Source organism: Magnolia sinica, chromosome 9 (genome assembly GCF_029962835.1).
Source record: "Magnolia sinica isolate HGM2019 chromosome 9, MsV1, whole genome shotgun sequence".
Classification (NCBI taxonomy): domain Eukaryota; kingdom Viridiplantae; phylum Streptophyta; class Magnoliopsida; order Magnoliales; family Magnoliaceae; genus Magnolia; species Magnolia sinica.
In genome coordinates, this window is record NC_080581.1 from 82096470 (window position 1) to 82117319 (window position 20850).

Consider the following 20850-nt stretch of genomic DNA (forward strand, 5'->3'; position numbering starts at 1 on the left):
TAATTCGAACTTGGACCATTCTCTATGAACGGTTCAATTTATTTTGTACGGTTGTGATCTATTCGATGATCAGGTAGGTAGGGTTTCTTAAGATACGAAACTTACACTGTTGGAATTTCCTGATGAACGGATCCGATATATCACACGTTTGCAAAATTCGCACGTGTGAGGGTGGTAGAGTGTGTTGGTGTGCAAGACTCTCTCCACCTCTCCCTCCCCCTTCACATGATAACCCCACAACACACCCAACACTTTCCAACGCTTTCCTTTTCCTCTCTCTCTCCAAACAGTACTCTTTTCTCTCTCCTCTCTCTCTCTCTCTCTCTCTCTCTCTCTCCGCTAAAGTTCTTTTGATCTTGGAGGTCGAACAGGTATTCTTTTCGAGCTTCTTTTTTCCTTGTTGCTTTTTTCCCCTTCTTTTTAGCTGTTCAGCCCCTCTACTTTTCCTGGTATTTGCATCTGGGCCCTTGTGGGGATTGGATCTGGAGTCTGTGATTAGGTGATGAGTTCGATCCTGGTTCTTGTTGCATCTTTGCTTGAATCTTGTTTTTGCAGGTGGGGTTTTTTTTTCTTTCTTTCTATTTTGTTAGTTCTTATTTGTTTATTTTTAAGGAAATAGCATTTGATCAAGGTCTTTTTAGAAAATGAATAAAACTCTGTTTTTTGATGTGGGTTTTTGGTTTTATCCCTGTTTTTTGTGGAAAGATTGGATTTTGATCTGAATGGATTTGATTTTCAGATGAATACTCTTTTTCCTGTAGAAGGTCTGTGCTTTTAGAATGGGAAGATTGAATTTTTTTTTTCTAGGTGGGTTTCTCTTTTCATGTTTGTTGTGGAAAGATTGGATTTTGATCCTGCTGGATGTCTCTTTTTTTTTTTTTTTTTCCCCCTTTCAGTTTTTGATTCCTTGATGGAAAAGGCTGGCCTTTCTTAAAAAAGAAAGATGGGATGTTTTTTTTTTAAAAAGAAACTATATGGTTTAACTTAGTTGTTTTTCCTTTTGGTCTTTGTCCTTCTTTGTTGTGGAAATGTTGGATTTTGATCTTGATAGATATGATTCTCAGTTCCTGAATCCTGTTTTGCTGTAAAAATCCTTATTTATTTATCAAAAAAAGAATCTGATTCTTTTCTGGGTTTTATTTTATATTTGTTGTTGTTGTGGAAACAGCGTATTTTGGTATGGTTGGATGTGATTTTCGGTTATTGAGTTCTTTTCTTTGGTTGGTGTTTTGAGGTTCGGAAATATCATTTGATCCAGTTGTGATGACTTTGTTTTCTAGGTGGGTGTGGTTTTTCATGGCGTTTCATTGTTCGAATCTGATTGATTTGCTGTTGCAGGTTGGGATTTCCATCTTGGTTTGGGTTCGCCAAAGGATATTTTTGTTGGTCTTTGATCTATATTTTCATCGGGAAATGCTGTTATTGATCTTGGTATGAGATTCCATGATTGGGTTCTGTGGATTTTAGTATGCAGTTCATGCTCGAATCTTGATGTTTTGATGTATCCATCCCTTTTATGCCAGGGGCATTTAGAATTACGATAGTTTCTGACTTTTCTTCTTTTTATGTATTTCTATTTGGTTATCATTGAAATGGAAGTATTTATGAACATCTGGTGATTGTGTCAGGCATTTGAGAATGGTTTATGGGCCCATTTCTTAAATGGTGGCGATTCATTCTCTGTATAGTTGCATGCATGGCCATCGATCCAGAGTTTATGAATTGCGGGCCTCATTGTAGCGGGCATGATCCAAACACTATCCTGATTAGAAAGCTGGCATTTTTTATGGCCGTCAATTGGTGACAACCAAACTTGAATGGTTAGGATCTTCTGATCAGTGCGGTTTTCTGGATATTTTCCACAATGGGCTCCATGAGATCAATGATGTAGATCATCATCCATGTATGTGGCACGTGATGGATTCATCACCACTACCTTTTAAGCAACACTGGAAACCGTGCATAGTAGGCTAGCATGTGATTTTTTAATTTATTTCACTATCTTGGTGGTGATCTTTTTCAATTTTATTGAATTACAGAGATTGAGTTACCTAGAACTTGCGGTCATGGAGAAGTGGCTCTCAAATGTCATTATTGGGGGTGAAATAGGGGTTAGCGGATTTCAAACTGGGGGCTGAGTGATGGGCCTGCTGTATTCTATTTATTTGAATCGTCCGTGTTTCCATCAATGGCATCAAAAACCAGTCCTAGAACTTTCTCAGAGCAGCAGCAGCAGAAGAAGGTTGGTTCTCAGATAGCAGACTCTAATGCCCGCAGGCCTTCGCCTTTGCCGATCACAAAAACAAGCAAATCAGAGCCAGTTACGCCGAAAAAACTTCCAAAATCAGCGCAGCAGGTGATCTCAAAGCAGATAGCTACAGAAGTTTCAGTGAATCGCACACCCTCTCTGCACCAAAAGGGGTCCATCGATCCTTCACCCGACAAGGTTACTTCGAAATCTGCACGTTTTCCAGACATAAGTAATTTGAACTTATCCTTGGAATCTCCAAAAGAGCCAACCCAACAAGTAGATGCTGTAGGACAGCGTCAGATAAATGGGACTGCAGGCACTTTGGAAAGCAATGGGGATCAAGAAAAGAAAACATCGGAATATAGCAGCGTGAAGGATAGCTTGGCTTCTGCGAAAGTCAGCGATGGGACCAGCAGTATCACTAAGACTAGCGGAAGCGCGAAAATCAGTGACCGTGCCGATTGCGTTGAGAGTGGTAAAAGCAGCATGTGTAGGGGTAGCACAAGCAGTGACGTGAGTGATGAAAGCACTTGTAGCAGCATAAGTAGCAGCATCAACAAACCCCACAAAGCAAATGATTCGAGATGGGAAGCCATTCAGGTGGTCCGGGCAAGAGATGGGGTTTTGGGTCTGAGCCATTTCAGGCTGCTGAAGAGGTTGGGGTGTGGAGATATTGGCAGTGTCCATCTGGCGGAGTTGAGTGGGACCAAGAGCTACTTCGCAATGAAGATAATGGATAAAGGGTCTTTGGCTAGCCGTAAGAAGCTGCTTAGAGCACAGACAGAAAGGGAGATATTGCAATCTCTTGACCATCCATTCCTTCCAACGTTATATACTCATTTCGAAACCGATAAGTTCTCATGTTTGGTGATGGAGTTCTGCCCAGGAGGAGACCTTCACACCCTTCGGCAAAGGCAACCGGGGAAACATTTTACTGAACACGCAGTGAAGTATGATACCATTCCTTCTTTTGCCTTTTACGTTTATTTGGAGTGGAATCGATATGGAATTAGACGGTAGATTTCTAAAAGATATATACTAGTATAACTAAAAATCCTCCCACTTCACTGCATTTTGATGAAGCGGTGCCATCTGGTGGATCCTGTAAAATGCGGATGATAGGATGCACTAAATGCTCCTGCCTGCTAGAACTGCCCCAATAACAGTCGGACCAGTCATCATCCCAATCTCAATCAGAACAGTGAACACACTCCCATCTGCATTTTTGGGGTCATTTCAAGTAGGGCTGCAACTTAGGTTCCGGTCAAATGGAACCTGCTTGGCCCAACCTGAGTTTGGGTCGGTTTAGGTCCTTGGGTTGGGTTTGGGTTCAGATTCAGGTTCAGGTTAGAAAACATCAACCTGATTTTAGGTTGGGAATAATCACATGTATTTGGGTTGGTCTGGGCTGGGTCGAGTATAGAGCAATTTGGGTTGGGTTTGGGTTCAGATTCAGGTTCAGGTTAGAAAACTTCAACCTGATTTTATGTTGGGAATAATCACATGTATTTGTGTTGGTCCGCTGGGTCGAGTATAGAGAAATTTGGGTTGGGTTTATGGGCATGGTCCCCTTGAGGTCAGGTCGGCTCAAGGTTATGGGTTGGGTCCTCTTGGGGTCATGTTGGGTCAAGTTATGGGTTGGGTCAGGTTACAGGTTGACCCTTGAACTGACCCAACCCACTTGAGTTGTACCCCCAGTGCCAAATATCCATCCAGGCTCTTACTGTTTCTGCATGTTCAAACTCCGTTGAGAAGGATGCTAAGAAATCCCGTACTTAACCTTTCTATTATGGATACCTGCTGCTGCAATCAGATTGCTGATGATCTTTTCTCAGTATCAGTATATGAAGCTGCTGCCTGTTTATTTCTAGAATTGAACAAAACGGATGTTTGAAGATACTGATGCATCCCTGACATTACACGGGTCAAAATGTTGATGTGGTCCTGACTTGTTTGGAAATAGTGTGCAATCGATTTGATGTTTAACTGCAGAAAACGCTAATTTTGTGCATTCCGTTTTGTGAATTCTTGGGAATTTTGAAGCATTGAGCATTTTGATTCGATAAGAAGCTTTTAATTATGGCAGTGAATGCTTTTTGATTAATTAATATGGGATATGAAGGAATGTATGGAATGTGCATGGTTTTTTGCGTGATTTCTTTTACCTTTTCGTAACTTTAGGTTGGATTGTGAAGCATTGCATGTCGAATGAAATGACTACACATTGGTTTAGGGCCTTTAGACCCTCATTTTTGCATTGCGTCCCATTCCTTGTGTCATATGACTTTTTATTTGAAAACGACAATGTAAGTTGAAAAAATAATTTCAGAAGGAAAACAAGAAAACCTAGTCAGGGGCTCAATTATGCTATGGTGGAAAGTGCCATAGACAATCCATTTGCCTATCACCCTAAACTGGTGGAGCACCAATTGCTTTGTTGTAGGATGACTTACCCAAAGTATTATATCTTCTCTTGGGATATTGGAGATTGCTCCTATCCTCACATGCCATTCAATCTGTGAAGCAATGCTTTTCCACATGTATCTTCATACCTATTCATCCAAATCCACCATTTGGATTAAAGATCTAATTAGTGTCTTTAACATATTCATGGTTCCAAGTTCCAACTTGTTTCTGTATTTCCTGCCAAAGGCTACCAGCTTGGGCTTCCTTCAGCGGACTAGATAGTGCCTGGAGCTTGGCTTGTTCTTCAATTTGCCATCAGAAGCATCTTGACCTCCACACGAGAGGATTCCCCTCTCTGAAACGAACCCGAGATTCTCTGGGTCCCCGTCCTGCCGTAACAATCAAATAAGCCGTCACATGAGAATCAGCCTCATCCTGACATCGCCTGAGCGATTACAAATCTCTACGGAATGTTGGGCATATTTCAAACTGACCCCATGGGGTAAATGTGTCACTTTGGCTGAACTCTGTCCCATGCTTATTCGAGATCCCTATGGAGCTCGTTTTGTTTGGTTACCACCATGGTTGCCCTTTCTGGTGTTGGATAGGAACCCTAAGTTCTGTGGAGATTTTCATCTCGTGGAACAAACTGGAGGACTTCTTATCATCAATTATCCAAATTGTTTACAGAAAATTGCTTATGGTTGATTTTCTTCTAAACTGTGATTTACCTTCAGGTTCCTTGCAATAAAATGAAGTTAATCCCAATGTTGAAATATTTAGTTTGACATGCCTGCTCGATGAGCCAGCTACAAAAAAATTGCACTGTAAAGTAGGGAAATATATTTGGGAAATGTTTGCCCAAAGAAAAATTCGGGAAATGTCCGTGCTTGTGCAGAAGCTTTTGGTAGAAGAGGCTTTCTTGATGAGAGGTTTCCAATTTCCATGAGATGTTCCTATTTGTTGAAACCCTAAGCTCAATATTTGGGTGTGCAGCAATCTAACGATCTGTTGATAGGAATTGAAGAAAGAAGCAATTCATTCTTATGATTTCTCATCTCTAATATGTGCTTGTCACGATTTTTTGTGGAGGGCAATGAGGAAAGACCGAGTATTCATCCACTTTTATCAGTTGAAGTTAATTTCCCATTTTGTATACATTTAAGGATTGATGTTAGGCCCAACGGCATCCAACAAATGGTGGAGTGCAATGTTGCGCAGGTGGGATGTTGTCTGAAATCTCTTTAGCTTCAACTCAAGTTGGAGAATTTGCAGGAGCAGGATTGTGATCTTATATGTGAAATGTTCCAACTGCATTCCAATTTTCAAGGTGGAAAGATCTTCATGGAACCACTCCTGCAAAAGTGGCATTGTTCATCTTTTCAGTGCATCATCGGGAGTGCAAAAATCCCTACTTCTTGTGGTGTGGGAATATTGGAGAGAAAAGAGGCATGTGGCACCTAGGAGGCTAGTTGAAGGGTACTTATCTCGGGAATTGCATATGGGCATGCGGGGAGCTTCTCGGCAGGTGGGTGTTCCTCTTATTTTGGTTAATAGTTGAAACAAGTTGGATGGCAGAAAAGCAAAAAAAGAATGAACCTGCTCAATTAGGTTTTGTTTGCCATGCCACTCCAAACGTTCTATGAGTTCAAAACAGTGACCATCTGACAAATTCAACCTTCATATCATCAATTCAGGGATCTCCAAACACAACCAACATTTATAGGAGAGGCAGACGTCTACATCTCTGGCAGCTGGAAGTTGATTTGCCACAATGTGGAATAGATGGAGCAGCTCTCGACTTTATGGTGGCTCCTTCAGTCTCAACTCCCAGGTTTATTTGGAAGAGTTTTGTAGCAAGATGCATGGGTTTTATAGCTGTTTGGACTCCGGATTTTGCTCGGTTAAGTACTAGGGAAAGGCTCTGGTGGGTAATCTACTCAAGAAAAGAGAATTCCACTCTGCGGTTTAGTATCCTAGTTAAGGGTTCGTGTATATGAATGGCATGGGTTGTCTGTCCCGATATTGAGTGCTTATGGTTTTTCTTTGATATTGTAAAAGCTTCTCAATTTAGATCTGATTATTTTGGCTTGTGCTGGGACATTAAAGTTGCCATCTGTAGATGTGACGATGAGGTGTTCGTGACATGGCGGCATATGCTTTACAATGGTACTGAAGCAACTCAAGAGAATGCAACACCTGTGATTTTTGCATGGATCTCTTCCTCAGACATGGGGACAATCTGATTCATGGAGTCAATATTATATGGTTTCGATGAGCTATTTTGCAGTCATGCTTTGGAGTAAGAATCATTAGCTGATTTTGGATTGGTCGTTGAATGTCAACTAGTTGGATGGTGTGTACAGGCTAGAAAGGAATGTGATACAGTTCAAAATTACCATTGGAGTCCCGACATATGCCAATAAGAGATAAAAGGGGGTGCCACAAATGCATATAAGTGACGTGAGTAGTGGGCACACTGCCACTGCTAAAGTTGGACATTAGCTCACTTACCTTATGTCAATAAGTTTCTATTTGGGTAGTTTTTGTTTCTTTATCAGATGTCCTGGTTTAAGTTGGTTTCTGCTTAGTTGGTTTCTTTATCTATCCCTTTTTTTGGCAACTTGTGTTAGGAGAAGAATAGAATTAGAAAGGAATCAAATAGACTCATAGAAGAAATAGAAAGAGGAATTTGGAAGATTTAATAATGCATGCTAGCAAACTTTAGTATTTGAACATTTGAATTAACTATTTTTTCCTCTCTTGTTTGGTTTGCAGTTTGACTGAATTTTCTTTCTTAAAAAATATTTGAGTGTAGGCCCCTGGGTTTTCTCTTATTTGGTTTGAAGTTTGGCTGAATTTTCTCTCTTAGTCAGAGATGTAGGCCCTCCTTTTCTGTTATCTTTGTTCCTTTTCTTTTCTTTTTCTTTCATTTTCTATGCTTCTTTTCTTCACTAGCTAATTCAAACTTTGAAATCCAAAAAGATAATTACCGAGTCAATTACAAGCTAGTAACCTTAGTACGGTTAGTGGTATCAAGTATGCCAATATGGTGAGGGGTGATGGATCCTCAAAAATCCTAATTCTTAGAATGTGTATGACAAGGATTGTGGATTGGTTTCTGCTTATAGGTATTATCTTGTTAAAATACTTCCTCGCTATATCCCAAGTAGAATTCATTGCCTTATTGGCAATATTCATAACAGATTCTAAGCACAACTGTAAGAGTTCAAATTCTCGTACATCCAAAATTCCAAGTCTTGGGAAAGTGGGATCCCTTGTCCTTGTCAAAGTACCTGACCTGTGCGTCCCAGCTTTTAGAAGGATTTGAGCATCATAGATTTCAAGTTCTCAATTCTTGAACACAGGACTAATGCTTTAGTAAGGTATCATTCAGTGTTTTAAATAGTGGTAGCGTGTTGCGTAGCATTCAACCCTTTGTAGCGTGTAGCGTAAATAGCGTAGCGTGTAGCTTAAGTTACATGATACTTATATTTTTTAATTTAAAAATAGGAAAAATATAATAACTAGTAAAAAAGCAAAAAATATAAAAATGCCTAACAGATGATTCATTTTTTCAAGTATTGTGTTCAAACAAATTATTAATTATCATTTATCAAAAGCTAATCTACATATATAAAGTTATAAAACAAATCAAATAATTATCGCATCAACAACTTTCTAAGAAAATCACTTTAATTAATACTGTCTAATTGAAACCACAAGTCACACTTCACAAGTATGAAAAGAAATAAAAATTCCACAGGTTGAGAGTATTAAGTACGATATAGATGTCATCTATACGAAGAGGGGTTTTCGAAAACCCCTCTTTCGAAACCCCTTTTATTTTTAGTGTGTGAGTTTCATGCTAACTTTAACAAAGGATGACCACAATTTTAAGTGAAAGTAAATATAAAAAGGTTTGGTTTTAACTTTACTTTTTAGGGTTATATATATATATATATGATGTGAATTTTACACGATTTTTAAAAAACAGAACTTCAAAAAAAAAAATACATTGTAGCGTACGCGATAAACACTACACGCTATGTAGCTGTAGCGTACACTATGAGCCGATAGGGGATTTACGCTATGCTACGCTACATAGCATATGCCACTGCTATGCTACGAACGCTATTTGAAACCCTAGTATCATTTAAATCGATGTAACATGATGAGCTGACTTTAACAATAAAGGGTGGGAATGTAATTGTTAAGAGTACACAACTTTGTGTGTACGTGCAGAGCACCATACTAATGGTGTACAATCTTTTGTGTTCCTGATGAACATGTTGATGTGTATCTCTTTGTTATTATCCTTTAGTTATCTTTTAGATGTCTTTTAGCTATTTGATTTGTTTTGGTAATAATATCTTTGTAAACAGATGGTAATCTTTGTAATCTGTAATCAGGATTTTTATTTTTATATTTTTAGTTTTTGGTTTTTTTTTGGAGAGATTGTCATCAGGAGATTACAAATAAAGGATTCTAGAGTAGAAATTAGATAGTTCCCTTTTTTCTTCTTTTCCCAATTTCTACATTAATGAATATAAAGACTATCATCCTATTCGTCTTGTGAGTGATCTCCATATGATTATTTCTGAAATAGTATCGGGAGGGTTAAAAGGTTGATGGGTCTGTCCTTGTCAAAGTGGTTTTGTGGGCAAAAACTCCGGATTGAATTTGTGTTGCAAAAGGCATCTTTTAGTCTACTTGCTGCATTCTATTCAAAGGATCGGGGTTGAAACTTGACCTTGGAAAGGTGTATGAAGTCGTTGGGTGGCCTTTTCTTCCATGGGTTTTGGGAAAGATGGAATTTGGTTTAAGAATGAACTGTGTGGATTAATGGGGCTCCATCAGCCCATTCACATATTTTCTTCTTCTTGGATGTCAGAACTTGGTTGTACGAGCCTTCTAACTAGTTCTGTTCGTGCTTCCATTCACCCTTTGAACTCTTGGCTCCTTGTCCTGCCTCACAGCTGGTTGCAGTTGCCAACATTTGGAAACAGATGCTTCCCCCCTCCTGCACCCAGACCTGGTGCCACTTTGCTTCATGCTTTTTCAACAATACATTAGAAATTATCCAAATGGCATTCAATGGAGTGGAATTGGGTGGGCTCCTCTGTACTTGCCCAATTGCGGGCCACTGCATTTTATTAATCTTACTGCACGTTAAAATCTAATCAGTTCCCTTGATACTACTACCTGGACAAAGTACTGACCAAGAAGCCTGTATTTGAAACCTTGGATTCAGCCACTGGTATTTAGAGATCTCAACCTTATCGGGGATGAGAATTGCCCAAGTGCCGGGGATGAGACTCCCCCATTGTTTCAACATTCTAAACTATGATGCATATAATGAATACACCGTGAACCTCTTATGAGAATATTTTGATTTCTGAAGTATTAGGAATGGTAGACATCTAAAAAATGGGTTCATCTCATTTTGGTAAATCATAATCATCCATTGGAGATCATATCTTTTTGGTAAGGTTTGGAAATAATCTTAAATCTCTAACATATGACTATGATTAGCCAAAATGAGATGAACTCATTTTTAGGTGTCTACCCAACTTAATCTTTCTTTCTTAGCAGTAAGAAATCCCCTTCTGTTGGTCTGATTTCTCTGCAAGTCTGCTTTGGAGCTTCTTTTGCAGCTGCAGCTGGCTTCAGCTACCATGACTTCATCAAAGTCTAGGTTCCCATTCCATGTTATTTGTAGTCTGTCAAAGGGCTATGTCTTGGGTTCAGGTGTCCTACGCCATCTATCGATTCTTTAGTAGTGCAATTATAGGGCCCCACTTGTTAGAATATGTATGCTTAGTTAGTTGAGAGGAGTCTGTACACATTGGACCCATTTTCATAATCTAAACCATTGATATCATGGGCCGCTGCCATTGATGGCAAATGGCCCAGAGATCTCCCAGATTTGAAGATAATAACTCTTGGATAATTACCTTCTTTCCATTCAATGTGGACCATTGCCATTCAATGTGGACCATTGCTGTGTTCTTTTTTCTATCAACTGTTGATTTGTTGGCAACCACTTGAAAATTTTGGATGGTTCAATGTGGGAGACTTTTGGGGTGTCGCTAATCCATAGAAGGATGCATTAGACCAATGGTTTTGATGGAAAGAAATATGATTGTACTTGGTAAGTAAGATTGTTCTTTTTCATTTGTGCAGGTTTTATGTAGCAGAGGTCCTCCTTTCTCTGGAGTACCTCCACATGCTCGGTATCGTCTACCGGGATCTCAAGCCTGAGAACGTCCTTGTAAGGGAGGATGGCCACATCATGCTATCCGATTTCGATCTCTCCCTCCGCTGCACCGTCAGTCCAACACTTGTCAAGTCCTCGTCCATTGATTCCGATCCCCTTCGGAAGAACCCTGTCTACTGTGTCCAGCCCGCCTGCATTGAGCCCTCCTGTATTCAGCCTTCATGTGTGGCCCCCACCACCTGCTTCTCCCCCCGCCTCTTCTCCAGCAAGTCGAAGAAGGAACGGAAGGTGAGGAATGAGATTGGGAACCAAGTCAGTCCCCTGCCAGAGCTCATCGCAGAGCCAACTGGGGCCCGCTCCATGTCATTTGTTGGGACTCATGAGTACCTAGCACCGGAGATCATCAAAGGTGAGGGTCACGGGAGCGCGGTAGATTGGTGGACGTTTGGGATCTTCCTATATGAGCTCCTGTTTGGGAAGACTCCATTCAAAGGGTCAGGGAACCGGGCCACGCTGTTTAACGTTGTGGGCCAGCCCCTCCGGTTCCCGGAGTCTCCGTCTGTCAGCTTCCCAGCAAGGGATCTAATAAGGGGGCTGCTTGTGAAGGAACCACAGCACCGGCTGGCATACAAGCGTGGGGCAACGGAGATCAAGCAGCACCCCTTCTTCGAAGGCGTGAACTGGGCTCTGATACGTTGCGCGAGCCCACCAGAGATCCCAAAGCCGGTTGAGATTGAGCGAGCCCCACCACCAGCGGCATCGACAAGTGAGAAGGCCGCTGCAGCAGCCCCTGCTGGTCACAAGGGTTCAGATAATTATTTGGAATTCGATTTCTTTTAGTGATTTTTTTTTTTAATCCTTCCTGAACTTGTGCAATTTGTTGTATTGAGAGGGAAGTTGTAGAGGTTCTGAAGAAACATTTCAAATATGATGATGGATGGTGAAGATGTTGATGGCGATGATGGATGATGAGGAATGGTGATGATGATGGTTTTTTAGATTGTTTTAGATGGTTGCCTGTTGTTGTTGTTGCTGCTGCTGCTGTTACAAGTGGAGTTTTGAAATTTGTAATGTTCTGAAGAAATGCTGAAATGGGTTTTAATTCTTATATCTAAATATCATTTAAGAGGATTTGATTTCTTCTCTGTTTTTTATTATTTGGGACCATTGCGTTCAACTTTTTTTGTATTTTTAATTTTTGTAGGTGGGATGTTTAGTAGAGATTTTACAGGTTATTCATTCTGTAAGCAAGTGTACAGTATGTTGAGGCTTCCAATTGTCTGCACGTGGGGCCCATGGTTTGATTGTCCAGAGCGTTGGTATGATGGAACCAGTGGAGGAGGATAGCCCACAAATCTCTAGATTGGAAGATTTAAACCTTAGATCTTTCGCCTATTTTCTGTTGAATGTGTAGTATTGTTGCATTTCCTTTACTGGATAAGTAGAGTGTCAAGGGTGAGGATCTTCCAATGTGGGAAAATTTTGGGATATCCCTCTATTGTGGGACCCATTACACCAACGATCCCGATTACAGAACCAAGGGCTGCACATATACATCTTATGACACTGTTCACAGCACCAAAAACGTCATCCGCTGCTGCTAACCAGCAGATCGTCGCCCATTAAATGGATGGTTAAGATAGGGTGAAGAGTTTGGATCAAATGGCTAAACTAAATGGTCGATATGATTGTTCATTGTTCATAATTGTTGTTGTCAATTATTGTGAAAGCCAAAATCTGGATGGATTTGTATGGTGTATTTGGAGATTTTTGTGATATACTAAGAGAATTTTATAGTAATATGGTTTGAGCGCATCAAGTAATGCCACATCATCTACTAAACAGTCGAATAAAGAGTGATTGCACTAAAGCAGTTATAAGGCAGATGATAAGTTTAGAAGCAGAGAGGATTAAGTCGTGCTAAATCATGTTAAGGTTATAAATAGCAAAGGATATTAGCAAAGCAATTTATCTCATACCAACCCAATCAAATTAAATATATACTTCAATTATTGTCATTCACATTCCAAGTGTAATTCTTTATTCTTACGTGGTGTTTACATTCTTTAGGGCATGTTTGTTTTCTGTGGTAAATAGGTAATTATAACCTATTCCCATTGTTTGGAAGAGGGGAAATAGAGAGGGTAATTACTCATCGATTTTCGGAATTTACTTTTTGAAAAAAGCGGGTGGAAAGAGTGAGTGAAATTTGTGGGTCCTACCATGATGTATGTGATCGATTCACACCAACTATCTATTTTATCAGATCATTTTAGGGCTTTGCTAAAAAAATTAGGTAGATTATAAGCTTAAGTGGACCACTCTGCATATCATTGACATCCATTATTGAAATGTGAAGCCACCTGTGGGTCCCACACTGATGTGTATTTGTGATCCAACCCGACCATATATGATCACACAGACATAGATGAAGGGAAAACACAAATATTAGCTTGATGCAAAACTTTTATGGCCCACAAGAAGTTTTTAAGGGTGGGTGTTTAATCCCCCTATTTCTTGTGTTGTGGTCCACTTGCACTTGAATTTGCCTTGATTTTGGGTTTATGCCCTAAAATGAGTTGTTAAAATGAATGGATGGCTTGGATCATACACATATATCATGGTGTGCCCCATAAAATTTTAAACTTTTTCCTTGGTATTAGTGTCAAGTCAAATCAAAAGTCACTGTGTATGGTCTTATTATGGTGTGCACATTCAATTTTGGCACGCCCACATGTATCACATTGATCACGTTTAATTTGTAAATCGAACCACAACAATGATCTTATTAGTGCGTTGTTGTGTTTGAGGCCTTCGATGATAGGACACAATTTTAATGGTCTCGATCCATGCAAATCCATGTTGGGCGCACGGTGGATGTGTGGATGAGCCTGATTCACAATGCAGCGGCAGATCTGATGTTATTCCAAACTGGGTTAGAGAAAGAGAAGAACGTTGATACTCTGGCGTAGTGCGATGAATGATACGCAGGTGCTCAGAAATTATACACGTGGTGTGCATCGTATTTAAATTGAATCATCCTTTCCAGTGGGGCCCACTTCAGGCGTTTTATGGAACAGAAATTGTCTTAAAATGATGCCTTAAATAGCCTATAGATGATATTAATGGACTGTCTACCCTAACAATAATCAACGGATCAAATTCGACAGAGGCTGTTTTTAAATTAAAAAATGAGCATGGACTTATCACTGTAGACCCTTCCCTTACATGCTCTCCTTTTTTACCGCAAAAACTTATATCACGAAAGTAGATTTTTAGGGTACAAAAAAATAATTTTAGATAAAAATACTCTAATTTTAGGATAAAGTAGTTGAAAAAATTAGGAATATTTTTATCTTTATTGATTTGTTCCCGCAAGTAGAGATCTAATTTAATAAGGTAGGTTTTGTTCGAATTGAATAAAAAAAGGCAAATGGTAGGTCACGTCTATTAAAAAATTATCAGCTTAAGATTCAGTCCATCTATTGGGGCAACTGATGCCGTAGCCCAAGAATCAGGTTGATCCACTTGTCAGGTGGGCCACAGTCTGCAAAAATATGTACGGCTCTGAATAACTTAGCTGAAGTTTTCTAAACCATCCATCTGTTTCAAAACCAGGGCCCACATGCTAAATGGACCAGATTTTATTCTTCGAAGAACGTGTATCAGATCGTACCATCCTGATGGATGGATTGGATCTCGCACGTGGCACATCCGTGGCATGTATAGCATCTCTCTCTCTCTCTCTCTCTCTCTCTCTTTCTTTTCTTTTCCACCAATACCATCTTATATCCACAATTTGGTCAGTTTATATCCCACGTGTATAATGCAAGTGCCTGTGTATCATCTGTCACACTTCGCCAGAGTATTAATTGACTCCTCAAAAAAACGAGATAAGAACGGGGGAGTCCAATGTTGGACGGCCCAAGAGTAGGCCCAACGTGGACGGTCGGATGAAAGGTCAGAATTCGAGAAAATGGAAGTTCAGAACACAATGTGGGCCCCACCGTTGGACGCTTAGGACATGGTGGGAGACAGAGAGAGTGATTCTGACTGCGGGTAGACTTGAAAATGGCGGGGAGTTGCGTGCATCTCCTGCTACATCGAGCCCAAGCAACCCCAAGCTCTGTGGGGCCCACCGTAATTTACTTGTGAAATCCACTCCGTCCAACAGTTTCAACAGATCATTTGGGATACAAGAGAAAAACTGAGGCAGAATTCAAGTGGACCACACACCACAAGAAACAGTAGGAATTAAACGTTCACCATTTGAAACTTATTGGGGTGGAGCCTGTAGAATTCTCGGCTCAGAATAATATTTATGTTTTCCCTACATCCATGTCTGAATCACCTTATGAACGGCTTGGATGGCATATAACGATCACGGTGGGTCCCACAAAGGATTCAATGGCTGGCGATTCCATCGCACTGTTTCCTGCAGTGTGGCCCACTTAAGTGTTGGATCTACGTATTTTTGGGCTCACATCCTACAATAATCTTGCGAACAGATGGACGGAGTAGATTTCACAAGGACATCGTGGTGGGCCCTACATTGCCTTGGGTCACACGGCGACCGTGTATCACGGTTACACGCAACTCGCGTCCTGATGAGAGTACGCGAATAGTGGGGCCCACCGTTGGACGGTCGGATAAAGGATTAAATATTTGAGAAAGTGGACGTTCGGCGAAAAGGAAAAAACTATGATACTCTGGCAGAGTGTGATGGATGATACACAGGCAGATAGAAAATTCTCACAAATGGAACACGTGGCATACAAGTAGTCAAATGAAAGCGTTCAAATTGTCGTGCGTAGTATAGAAGTATGATGAACCAAAAATTAAATTCATTTGATGGTCTGGATTTGTGGACATTTATTGGACGGTTAAAAGTGAAAAATGCAACTACCTTAATCCATAAACAAGAGTCCGAAGAATCAGAGGTTAGGATTTTCCAACCAATCTGATAATGGGATTGTGAGTTTCCAACAGTGAATTGCATATTGTAGTCGGTTTTGATTTTAGTTAATACATGCCACGCTTGCAAATTCTAATTTCCTGCGTATCGAGTGTCATACGCAGCCCGAGTATCATATATGACTCCGCGAAGGACAAAAAGAGAGGATGGACGGAAAGAAGATAAGAGAAATCCGATTGCCGATTGAGTAACTCAAAGTAAAATCTGTGGGGCCCACTAAAAGTAAAACCCTAAAATGAGCTGAAAAAACGGATGGACGGAGTGGATTAAAAATGCGGTGAGCGTGGATCGAACACGCGACCTTCAGATCTTCAGTCTGACGCTCTCCCAACTGAGCTATCCCCGCGACTGTTGATATGAGTATAATAAAATTTATATGTATCTGAATTTTCATATATGTATCTGAATGTTTGTAATGTAATTGTCCACATCCAAACCGTCCGTAAGATATCAAGCTTCAAGTTCGACCGTTCACCGAAAATCATCACGATCTAACAAATAAAGTGGGTCACAATACAGGGAAGAGATCGGAGGGGTTGTCCACCATTAAAATGTTTTGGATTGTGTGTGGGACCGGCAATGGCCAGGCACGGTCTGTATTTTGAATGGGTCCCACCCAACCAATTGAAAATCCGAGCACCCATTGCCAGATCTAATTGTATGTGGGGTCCACAGTGTTTGTATATTCCATACAAGTGCGCCACACCCTGATGAATGCACACTCCAAAATACAGGCCATTCAGAAACTCAAGATTTTAGATGTTTTAGGCATGATTTTACATGGTGTGGTCCACCTGAGTCTTTGATTGGCTTGATTTTCTGGATCTGAGGAGAAAATGAAGAGGAGAATATGATGAACTGATTGGATCTCGTGCATTCATCGCAGTGCGCCTTGCATACCATGTTGTAGAATAAGCTTATTCTACAAACGTTGCAGGGGTTTCACCCTCTACATGGAGTAGCTAAATTGTCCAGCACCGCTAGTGGGTGGCTTGAAAATGGACGGTTTTAAAGAAAAGTAGGCAACGGTTAGAAACTTGAACTAGATGGTCCACTTTCTGTGCTTTGAAAATGCTGACCATTGAATTGGAGGTCTTCAAATGGACGGTTAGGATAGAAAGGGGCAACGATCAAAATCAAACGGCTAAAAGTTCGATGATCAAAATGTTAGAGTCCTCCCTTTGATGCTAATCTTACGTCCTGGCCCATCCAGATAGGGGCCCACCAGATGAACAGCTCCGATCACTGTAAACAGCTCACGTTTACGGTGGAGATCATCAGGCCCAGGCAATACTTGGGTGGTCTCCATCAATCAACATCCACTGCATCTGCTTCCCTCAAATTCTCTTGTATCATCCAGTAGATGATGGAGCACGCTGGATGAACCGTCCAGATCACGTCACCATCATATGGGTGGGCCCATCATTTATATAAGATGCATCTGGTCACATGTGCAGTTGTCTTCTATGAGGAGTCATTTCCTCGTGGGTGGGCCCCAGCCAGTGATGAAACGTGTGGCTAGCAGAGAACATCATAACAGCTGAACGGTGATAAGAATCGGTCCCACAAGAGACAATCTCCACCGTACAAGTGGATGGTAATGAACTAATCAGGACCGTCCATCTAGTTGCCCCTACTTTCGATGGACAATGGTTCCAAATACAGAAATACCCAGTTATCCTATCCATCTGAAAGGTGGCCGTAAAAGCGACGGTGTGAGATGAAAATCGTTAGTGGTCAGTAATTCATCAAGGGAAATTGGAGGAATGTGATTGTCTAATTTGTGTGATTTTTGAAATATGAGCCATCCATTATTGAACCACTAGATGGACGGCCGGATGGATTCATCTCGCTATCAGGTGTACGGTGGAGAGATGGATGTACATCGCACCAGCTGTCCATGGTGGGCCATTTCTACTGCAGATGGAACAGAAAGAAAAAGCACAAAAGAATAAAAGAAGTTTGTCTCGATAAGTCCCTATTGACGTCCACACATTCCAACCCACCTTTTCTCTCCTGATTGTGGGTGAGCCCCACATGGCAGCCTCAAAAAGTTGCTTGGCTTCAAGGGAAGCAGATTGTGCAGTGTGAGAAAACTCTGTGGGGCCCACTGTGATGTGAGTGCTTCATCCACGCCGTCCATCCATTTTTCCAGCTCATTTTAGGGTATGACCCAAAAAATGAGATAGACCCAAAGCTCAAGTGGACCACATCACAGTAAACAGTAGGGATTGAATGCCTACCGTTGAAATCTTCTTGGACCACAGAAGTTTTGGATCAAGCTGATTTTTTATCCATGTCTGTGTGAACAGGTTGGATAAAAAAAATATCACTGTGGGCCCCAGGAAGGTTTCAACGGTGGATGTTATGGTGGTAGGACACAAAAATCATGGTGGGCGTACGGAGTTTACTCAGTACGCTATAGCGTGGTGAGTTCCTCACTACACAATCTACATCAGGCTTCAAGATTTTTTGATGGTGCACCATCAACCGCCCAAATTTACTCACCCCACGCGTGCGTGAGATCCAGACAGTTCATCTGGTGGGACCCACAGCGTATGTTATGTGATCCGAGAAAGGGCAATCTGATTAATTGCGCATGGGATTTTGATGATCGGCCAATTTTTACAGCCAACCTGCCATTTTCTCATGAGTCGTGTGGCCCACCCGGAGATCAGTGAGGCTGTCGACGTGGTGGGGCCAGGTCTGTTTTAGCTCAATCTGCATCGTAGATCATACGTCCAAACCCATCCTGGACCCTTGATGGGCCAAACTAACAGACAAGAGCCCTGCTTGTGATGAAAATGCATGGCCCCAAGCCCTGGCTCGGACAGCTACTTTTTTTTTTTTTCTTTTTTTTTTTAAAAAAGATATACTGTTCAATAGGTATGTCCCACCGAGCATGATATATGACCATTGTTATGGGTGAAAATGGACTGACCTAATGCTATCGGTACAGGAGAATAGCAACCATAGGAAGGTAACTTGAGTCGCATGACCGAGCACGACTTCCATGAATGGCTCGATGACCCGACCACAAGCAGAGAATCCCACTGCCGCCGAGCTCTTGTTGCTATGACTAACGATTAACTGTACGGGTTGATTCGATTCTAGCCAAACACTTACCTTTGGAAAACTAACATTATGATAGACATCAGACCAGCTTGGCCTTAGCTGGTCAAGCTCGGCTATCTACTACAGTCTTCTCATGTCCCGACCACTTAACTTTATCGCTAAGGTCATTCCAAGATCGATGCCGAGGAACTCGGAAGACAATTACAACCAATACTTGCTAAATAGGAGAATTCTCCATCTATGAGACTCACCCCATGACTATAAATGGAGTCCAAATTTATAGAGAAAGGTAAGCACTAAAACCCTAACACATATAGACCTAGATTCCTTGTCTAACTTTGGCATCGACGGTCCCTTACTCTAGCTAAGGTCTCCAGTATTGTTTTACTTGTGCAGGGACTTGAAGGTTTGATTAAGACGACCAGAAAACAGCATTATCAACAATGATCCCCTTGAAATGCTTAAAAGACTAGTTCAGAAAGGTTTGTGGCTCTTAGATGCAGCCCAACCTTCATCCAATTAATAAATGGGCTTAAATTTTCAGCCCATACCTAGCTAGGGCATAGTATTCCATCTTAAGCCCACCTTGAAGTAGGCCAGACCCTAAATAATCCAGCCCAGCTAATTCGTAGCAGGGCCCATCAGATAGATAACATGGATGTTGCATGCTTGTACACAAGAGGTCGTTTGGATATCTATAAATGGTTTAAGGTGTAAATGATTAATTTACAGCATGTCTATTTGACTTTAAGTTGTAAATGATTTACTAGTAAATTATTTATGATGTTTGGATAGCCTATAAATGGTTTATATCTTAATTGTGTATTCACAACTAAGATTAGAGAAGTAATTCATTGAATAACATTTAAATGGCATTAAGAGTAGATTTTAAAGTGGATCATTGGGTTAAGCTATTCTCACTAAAGCTTACGGTTGATCCCCATATGAAACCAAGTAGCAGGTGAGCCATAGATGTGGACCCATGTATTCAAATGCTCTTTTATAAGGAGGCGGTAGCAAGATCTAGTACCGTTGGAGAGAGAGAGAGAGAGAGAGAGAGAGAGAGAGAGAGAGAGAGAGAGAGAGAGAGAGAGAGAGAGAGAGAGAGAGAGAGGTGAGCCATAGATGTGGACCCATGTATTCAAATGCTCTTTTATAAGGAGGCGGTAGCAAGATCTAGTACCGTTGGAGAGAGAGAGAGAGAGAGAGAGAGAGAGAGAGAGAGAGAGAGAGAAGTTGGAGTTTTGATTGAGAAGAAGAGAGAAAGGTGCATCTTTCCTTTATAGCCTACCCTTGAAAAAAAGAGTTATTGAAGTCTTTTTGCTAATAAATGGAATCTTCCCTTTTTGCTTGAAAATGAAAAGGGGCAAAAGGTTGTAAATCATTTACAACTTGTAAATATTTTACAGGGAAAAAAAAAAACATCCAAACACAAATTATAAATGATTTTTGCCTCATTTAACAACGTCCTAACGACCCCTAAAGAACAACGTACATCATGTGCTGATGTAGAACAAACTTAAGGAGACTCATGCACAGCATGGATCAAAAGAAATTAGACATTGATTTAGAAAGTCAATCCACATGTACTTTATAAATACTTCTCTTACAGACTTTAATCTTATTCAATTAATTTCTACTGACAAATGAGTGGATATATCTCTCTGCAAATCATTTTTTGAACAATGAAATTAATTAAGTGCCAAAAACAAAGTGGACCCTGTACTATGGAAGTGGATTGCATCCAGGCCGGGCTCAATGGGTCCCAACGTGATGTATGAGTTTTTATCAATATCATCCATCCATTTTTGTAAATTATTTTAGGACATGAGACAAAAAATGAGTCAAATCCAAGGCACAAGTGGACCACACCATTGTAAGTAGGGATCAATGGGGCCCACCATGATGTATGAGTTTTACCCA

At 40.8% G+C, this 20850-nt stretch overlaps 1 protein-coding gene and 1 non-coding gene across 8 annotated transcripts; one reads left to right on the forward strand and one right to left on the reverse strand.

The window, feature by feature from the left end:
• The first annotated feature begins 319 nt into the window (after positions 1 to 319).
• On the forward strand, positions 320 to 12008 carry LOC131255870 (serine/threonine-protein kinase D6PKL1-like). 7 transcript variants are annotated; one of them, XM_058256770.1, is made up of 5 exons: positions 537 to 555; positions 1281 to 1431; positions 2040 to 3201; positions 5933 to 6185; positions 6355 to 6690. In XM_058256770.1, exons 3-5 carry the CDS (start codon positions 2189 to 2191, stop codon positions 6655 to 6657), a joined length of 1569 nt encoding a protein of 522 aa, XP_058112753.1. In that variant the 5' UTR covers positions 537 to 555; positions 1281 to 1431; positions 2040 to 2188; the 3' UTR covers positions 6658 to 6690. The 7 variants fall into 7 exon arrangements, with proteins under 7 accessions (XP_058112747.1, XP_058112748.1, XP_058112752.1 ...); XM_058256765.1 differs by lacking the exons at positions 537 to 555; positions 5933 to 6185; positions 6355 to 6690 and adding exons at positions 328 to 371; positions 10844 to 12008 and having other exon boundaries at positions 1339 to 1431; XM_058256766.1 differs by lacking the exons at positions 5933 to 6185; positions 6355 to 6690 and adding an exon at positions 10844 to 12008 and having other exon boundaries at positions 524 to 555; positions 1339 to 1431.
• Positions 12009 to 16125: 4117 nt separating this feature from the next.
• TRNAF-GAA (transfer RNA phenylalanine (anticodon GAA)) lies at positions 16126 to 16198 on the reverse strand. The gene has a single exon. It is a non-coding gene; the product is annotated as a tRNA-Phe (tRNA).
• Between the last annotated feature and the right edge of the window lie 4652 nt (positions 16199 to 20850).

Excerpts from the sequence above, each read along its gene's own strand:
- LOC131255870 (XM_058256764.1), top strand. The coding sequence starts at position 2,189 with ATGGCATCAAAAACCAGTCCTAGAACTTTCTCAGAGCAGCAGCAGCAG. Across the intron at positions 3,202-10,843 it reads TTTACTGAACACGCAGTGAA|GTTTTATGTAGCAGAGGTCC; the intron begins GTATGATACCAT and ends TCATTTGTGCAG.